Source organism: Austrofundulus limnaeus, unplaced genomic scaffold (genome assembly GCF_001266775.1).
Source record: "Austrofundulus limnaeus strain Quisiro unplaced genomic scaffold, Austrofundulus_limnaeus-1.0 Scaffold67, whole genome shotgun sequence".
Taxonomy (NCBI): Eukaryota; Metazoa; Chordata; class Actinopteri; order Cyprinodontiformes; family Rivulidae; genus Austrofundulus; species Austrofundulus limnaeus.
In genome coordinates this window covers 288836-295893 of record NW_013952469.1, presented here as the reverse complement: position 1 = coordinate 295893, position 7058 = coordinate 288836, and the positions used below count along the sequence as shown (strand labels likewise).

The window sequence follows — 7058 nt, the reverse complement described above, 5'->3', positions numbered from 1 at the left end:
GTAGCGGCCTACACATGTAGATTTGATGCACTTTCTTTTGTTTTTGACTCGGTGGTAGAAATTCCTGCAGAAAAAAAAAAAATGGTTGCCATTTTTGTTTCAGGCAGCAGCTGCTTAGAAAATCTGTCAGTCGTTACGACCGAAAAATGGCTCCACCTCTATCAGTTTTATAGACACTGAGCTCCCAGATAGCAAAAGATATTAATCCAATGTTAAGTTATAGTCAAAAAAGTTGATTTTTAGATAAGGTTGACAACTGATGATGAATCAATCATTAGTCAATCATCCAATTGTAGCCAAATAACCAATGTTGAAAAGATGTTATTGAATCAATGTTTCATGGTTGAATTCTACGGAGCCCGCGAGGGGACATGGGCGGGATTTTTTTTTCTTTTTCGATCCCATGCAATACCTCTGCATTCCCTGCGTACCTTTGCGTTACCTCGCAATACCTTTTGCGTTACCTTGCAATACCTTTGCGTTCCCTCCCAATACCTCTGCGTTCCTACGCAATACCTCTGTGTTCCCACGCAATACCTCTGCGTTACCTCGCAATACCTCTGCGTTCCCTCGCAGTACCGCTGCGTTCCCACGCAATACCTCTGCGTTCCCACGCAATACCTCTGCGTTACCTCGCAGTACCTTTGCGTTACCTCGCAATACCTTTGCGTTACCTCGCAATACTTTTGCATTACCTCACAATAGTTTTGGATTACCTCGCAATACCTTTGCGTTACCTCGCAATACCTTTGCATTACCTCGCAATACCTCTGCGTTCCCACGCAAATACCTCTGCGTTACCTCGCAGTACCTCTGCGTTACCTCGCAATACCTCTGCGTTACCTCGCAGTACCTTTGTGTTCCCATGCAGTACCTCTGCGTTCCCTCGCAGTACCTCTGCGTTCCCTCGCAATACCTCTGCGTCTTGTGTTCCCTCGCAATACCTTTGCGTTCCCTCGCAATACCTCTGCGTTACCTCGCAATACCCTTGCGTCACCTCGCAATACCCTTACGTTCCCTCGCAATACCTCTGCGTTCCCTCGCAATACCTCTGCGTTCCCACACAATACTTTTGTGTTACCACACAATACCTCTGCGTTCCCACACAATACTTTTGTGTTACCNCATTAAATTCCAGTGAAATATATTTATGTTTGTGGTTGTAATGTGACAAAATATGGAAAAGTTCAAGGGGTATGAATACTTTTGCAAACCACTGTATTGTAGACGTCCATCCAATGACTATTACTCAAAACTATTCTGTGATTCATGAGATATTTTGTTAACACACACATACACAATTATAAGATTGCCCTCTTTTTATGGCAATAAAAAATAATTATAATTTGACCAGTCGGGTTTTTCACTTTTAGTCCACTTTTGAACAGCTTTGACCCAGATAAGATGGAGACGTTTCACACACTATAATTTATTGTTTGCCTGATAGAGCTTTAACCATTATGAATGATACTGTGTACAGATCATTTCTGGGAATGTTGATCAACTCAAGCAACGATTTCTATGATTGAATAATGGCTCTTTTTAACATTATTTATGTTATGTTCAGTGTTCTTAAATATATTTTTAATTTCTCAGAAACAGAGGGTTTCTACACTTAATGTACTGTAATATGTTAATATTGTATTATTATATAATATTCTATTAAGTTTTTGAGGAATGTTACCTTGAAACTGTTGCACAGTTTGACAATTTTTTTTTAGGATAACTGAATTCTGTTTAATTTTGAAACTAAACTGTCTGAAATTGGGTTGATACACTTCCCTTCTGAAAACAGAGTTTTAAGTAGAATAAATGTTTTTCAGTTTCATGACTGTTTTGTGGTGAACCTGTGCTGCCTGACACACCTGTTGAACATGAAATGAAATCCTACCCCAACTCTCCAGTTCCCAGAGTGCTAATTGAGTTCAGGTCCACTTTGTCCATGTGCATCTGCTGCACCGCCCTCATCAACTTCTGCTGGTCCTCTGGGTCTGTGATTCCAATCTGACATGAGAAATCGACAAAAAGCCTTCAGTGTGGTTTTGAAATGTAGGGTCTTGTTCACACTCGACACATTTGCTCCACTTTAATTGGACCAGAGTTCGTTTCTCACATTGGTTTCGACCTTTTATGCAGGGGTGGAAATTAGCACTCACCACTGGCCTAATGCGGGTAAATTTATGAAGTGGATGTGTAATGAACAACAAATAAATAAATAAATAAATAAATAAATAAATAAATAAATAAATAAATAAATAAATAAATAAAAAGCGTTCAAATCGCGCTACTGACCATTTTCAAAAACTGTTTAGTTTTTATTTTGCATTTCAGAGCCTGTATAGGACATTAAATAACATCAAACAACCATCTTTCAACCTGCTCTGCAGCTATTAGTTCTGCCCTCCTCCTTTAGGCGCTGTCATCTGTGTGGTCCACCTGCCCACCACAAAGCTAGAACTGTAGGCTGGCATCAAGAGCAAAAACCTGAAATCAGCTGATTAAAAACATTATTTCTAACTGCCAATGCGTGAATAAATGTTAGTTTAAAAAAACTTCATATTAGTTGTTACATATTTTAACTCAATAATCATGATCACTTGACCAAAGGAAACTTAAGGAAAAACTGTTTTTTAACCTCCAGGAAACGTCTGAAGATCAGCTGACAATGCCAAAAAATAAAAATAAAATAAATAAATGAAAAATCTGCTCTTTTTTTCTCTTAACTTTTCTCTGCAGGCTATTTTTTTGGTGCAGAACAAAACAAAAACCCAGGTAAACTAAGTAACAAAATGAATCTTGTGACAAACTTTTTCCAAAGTAAAAATAGAAATGATCCCACTCTGAGACAATGGATCATCTAGAGCAGGGCTGTCCAAACATTTTGTCACATGGGCCAAAATCATAAAGTCAGAACGACTTGAGGGCAAAAAATATTTTTCCTTTACCTGCTCAACAATAAACTAAGAACTGAATACTTTAATTAAACAAATAAAGTAGTCAGATTTATTGCTGGAAATGGATGTGTAAATTAATCTAGATCAAGAAATTTAAAGGTGTTTAGCAGGATTTCTGAATTCTCTAGGTTTCAATTGGGGAATAAATAACCCAGTTTAGTCAAATCTGATCAATAAAATCAGGATTTAAGTCACTCTTTCATTGAAAATGCTTGCTGTTTTCAGGCAAATTTAATGAATGGAGTGCAGCAAAATCAGCTTTTCAGCAGAAGTCACAAGATAGATGTGGAAAAAGCTTAGAGCCTGGTTATTTAAAGACAAATAATTGGTATTGTTGCCAATATTTTTTATTATAAGATTTTACTTTGTGATAAATTTGCCCTAATAATAAATAGAAAGGCTCCATCTACATCAAACACCTGTGCCAGGTGGACAAATTTATAAACAAATTAGTACAACTCTTGAACTGAAATCTGGGGCCACACAAAATCAGTTCAGGGGCCACAAATGGCCCCCAGGCCACACTTTGGACATCCCTGATCTAGAGAGATTCCTATCTGTTATTGAAATCTCACTTAGAACAGAAGAAAAACACATTCATACTAGTAGCCTGTAGAACAAAAACTACAAGTGATAAAAGGAAAAGGCTTTTATTAAATGGAGATAAATTTACCTCAGGTAATTTAGTTGTTAGTTTTTGTTTTGTTTTGTTTTTTTTTTCACCTTGAAAATTTCTCCTATATTATTAAGATTAAAAAGCTTTTTTTTCCAGCCAAGTGGCCTACCTAAAATAATAGGTATTCCACCAACATACCAGCAAAAAGCAAGTTAGTAAGAGAAGTAGAGACATCAAAAAGTCCATCATTTTAATTTTGGGCAAACAGGCTGGCATGAATACTCAGACACTAATAGATTTTGAGTACCATTATCTGATTGTAGCACGAACAATATAATTAGGCCACCAGGACCATGAATTGTCTAAATGTCACTGTGTTACAGAAACAAAAAAATAGTGACTGGTAAAAAGTTTGAGTGGCTGGAACAAAACTTTTTCTTCCAGCCACTGTGGCTGGTGAGGAAAATTTTTAATTTCCACCCCTGGTGTGAACACATACATGTGAACCAAACAACCAGACCGAGACCCCCTTTTTAAGTTGGTCTCAGTCAGCTTCCAAAGGAACTCTGGTGCGGTTCATTAGACCGGCCTCGAACCCAACCAACTACAGGAAACATGCACCTTTTTGGACTTCATGAGCCACCATTGCTAAGCAACCATGTAACAATAGCTGTGTATCAATTCATGAGCTGCATCCTCATGAGTGTGCATTTGTCGGCTGCACACGTCACTGCCCCATGTGGAGTGATGCCCCAATTCAAAGGCTCCTCCTCATGCGGCTCACAAAATCTTGAAAACCAAGGATGCATCTGAGTATCCTTCTCGGCCGAGGATATCCCAGGATTCAATGTGCCGACAGCAAATTAAACAGAGAAACAAAAACAGTGGAGTTTTTCTTTTTTTAACGAGTCGTCATAGTTTGGAAATTCTTCACGGATACAAGAAATTGTTTTTAAATGTTAAGTTTAGCAATTTAGCTGATGAAATGCTGTAATGAGATGTTAAATAAACAACTACAAATACGGATACTGGAGCTAAACCCAAATTATTGCTGCTTTTAATTTTTAATTTTTATTTTATTTACCTGTAACATTTTAATTGTGAAGTTATTCCTCCAGTACATCCTTATAAACATGTCCCAATGCATTTCAAGTCTGAAGACACATGATATAAAATCGTTCACTATGTTAATGGGGGTAGTTTTATCATCCTACCTGGACTGGAAAGGATGTGGCCCAGCTGGGTTACATACTCATGAGGATTCAGCCCATAAATTGAGACACAGCCAATTAGCCCTTCAGTGTTGCCAATGCTACCACTACTCTACATCTAAATGAGCCGTGGGCAGTCCTGGAGCAATGAGGAGATGTTGTTCCTCCTCCAGACGTTAACATAACCACAGGGAATAAAAGTGACGACAAAAGCCTCTTCTGCCCTTTTCTACATGACCCTCAGGCCCGGCAGCATAAACACAAACAGAGGTACAGTCGTCCTTTACCTTTTTAAAGTCATCCTCTTCCATGGTCAGCAGGTCGTTCCAAGTGACGTCGTTTTCCTGAGCGTGGGAAAAGTGAGAAATGGAACAGCACTTACAGTAAAAAATGCAACAGCTTCTATTTAACAGACGGACCTGCACCGGGCGTTTTACCTAAACTGTAACAACAAGCTACCTGCACCTGTCAAACACGGTCCTCACGTTTCACTCAAGGCTGGAAACTGCAGCTGACCCCTAGATGGATTCGGGTCACACCAAACCATCTGGAAGTTAAATATGTAAACTACACATCTCATGACACATTCCCATACAAATAAATGAAGCCAAACATGTTTTAACATATTGCTTCTTTCAGAAGATTATACTCTGTTAGTGAGCAATCACTGCTAATCCTCTGAGATTAGTCAAATCTTTCATCACTCAAAGGCAGAGGACTTTTGAAAACGCCATAGACGTCACGTGGAGAGGTTGATCAAGAGTTTAATTTTATCTTCTTTTTTATTGGACAAACATAACTACACAATACTTTTAAGTAGGAAATTCTCCAACTCACATTCTGTGAAAATTCTGCTTCCTGCACGCTGACATGTTTTAATCAGTGTTGTATAAAGTACCTAAAAGTGATACTTGAGTAAAAGTACAAGTATCTTATTATAAAAATACTTTGGTAAAAGTTAAAGTCTTCTCTAAAAATATTACTTGAGTAAAAGTACAAGTATCTTATCATAAAAATACTTTGGTAAAAGTTAAAGTCTTCTCTAAAAATATTACTTGAGTAAAAGTCTTAAAGGCACAATGTGTAGGATTTGTTGTTTTCAGCGACATCTAGTGGTTGAGTGTTGAATCATCCTCCCTGGTCCTCCCCCCACCCCACCCAGTGTCCCTTGGGCGGTGCCAAGAGACACTGAGGGGCATGGCCAAATGTGGGGAAGAGTGAGGAGGTGTGGTCAAGATGAGGGAACGTGACAGCTAGCTTAATTTGACATAAAGCATCATTCACAAGATGGCTCAGTCAGGAACTGATGTGTTCTGTTCCCCTTGGATCACTCAGAAGACACACGAAGATGGCAGGGGGGTCAAGTCTGCCAAATAGTCCCAGTTGAGTTCTGCTCCACACCTCCTTTTGTCCCACTCTGCTTGGGTCATTTCAGAACGAGTACTTGTGAGGAGATTTGGCTGTCTTCTCCACTGACCAGAGCAACGCAGATAGTTTTGCCACTGAACGGTCTTTTGAGGTGGAGGGTTGTCTAGAGGTTGAGGGAGGCTGTGGAGCCCAGAGGATCTGAGCCTCATCAGATCGAGCAGCTGGGTCAGGGCACTGACTCAGCGATGAATGAAACAGGTGCTGCGAGGCAGTGGAGGACAGAATGGGTCCAGTTTCTGAGTGATAAAGTGATGTCAGCAGCCAAACCAAACTGTGCTGTTTTTACAAATAGGAAAATTAAACTGCAGTAGCCACCGTTCAACCCATAGAGGGCAGCACCAAGATGGCTTTAGGCCAAATATTGCAGAATTAAATAAATTTACAGGAAAATGTCAATTTGCCCAGCCTGGTTCAAACCAGACCCTGTCCTTCACTTTGCTTCGAACAAGGGTCTGGACTTGATGCATAGATAATTGATTTCTTGCAGGAGGCGTGGCCTCTGCTGAAGCATGTATGTGTTTTTGCTGTGACGGAGGCTAAGTTAAGAAGCTTACCGAAATTGCGAGCGCTGTAAACAACTCTACTGAGAGGAGAAAAGTACCGAGCTGAACGAGAAAACTATAAATGAGAGCTGCTGCTTTGTCAGACAAATTTATTTTAATTTGGAAGTCTTATCAACACGGACTGGCTTCATTCAGTTCCTCCACTGCCGTATGCTAAAATAACTAGCAGACACTGCGCAGAACATCGACGTCGTTCAAAACTCCTCCTTCTGTTTGCTGATTGGCCCAGGTAAAATAAACTACAAGCAGACACTGCACAGAAAATCGACGTTCTGTTCTCTGATTG

General features: G+C 39.6%; 1 protein-coding gene across 1 annotated transcript in view; it reads right to left on the bottom strand.

Moving 5' to 3' along the window:
- Positions 1-7058, bottom strand: part of asz1 (ankyrin repeat, SAM and basic leucine zipper domain containing 1) — a 68262-nt gene that overhangs the window by 21357 nt on the left and 39847 nt on the right. The window contains exons 9-10 of the mRNA XM_014010266.1: positions 5069-5125; positions 1892-2004 (exon numbers count right to left, since the gene is read on the bottom strand). Coding sequence (XP_013865720.1) covers positions 1892-2004; positions 5069-5125 — 170 coding nt within the window. The remainder of the gene's footprint in view (positions 1-1891; positions 2005-5068; positions 5126-7058) is intronic.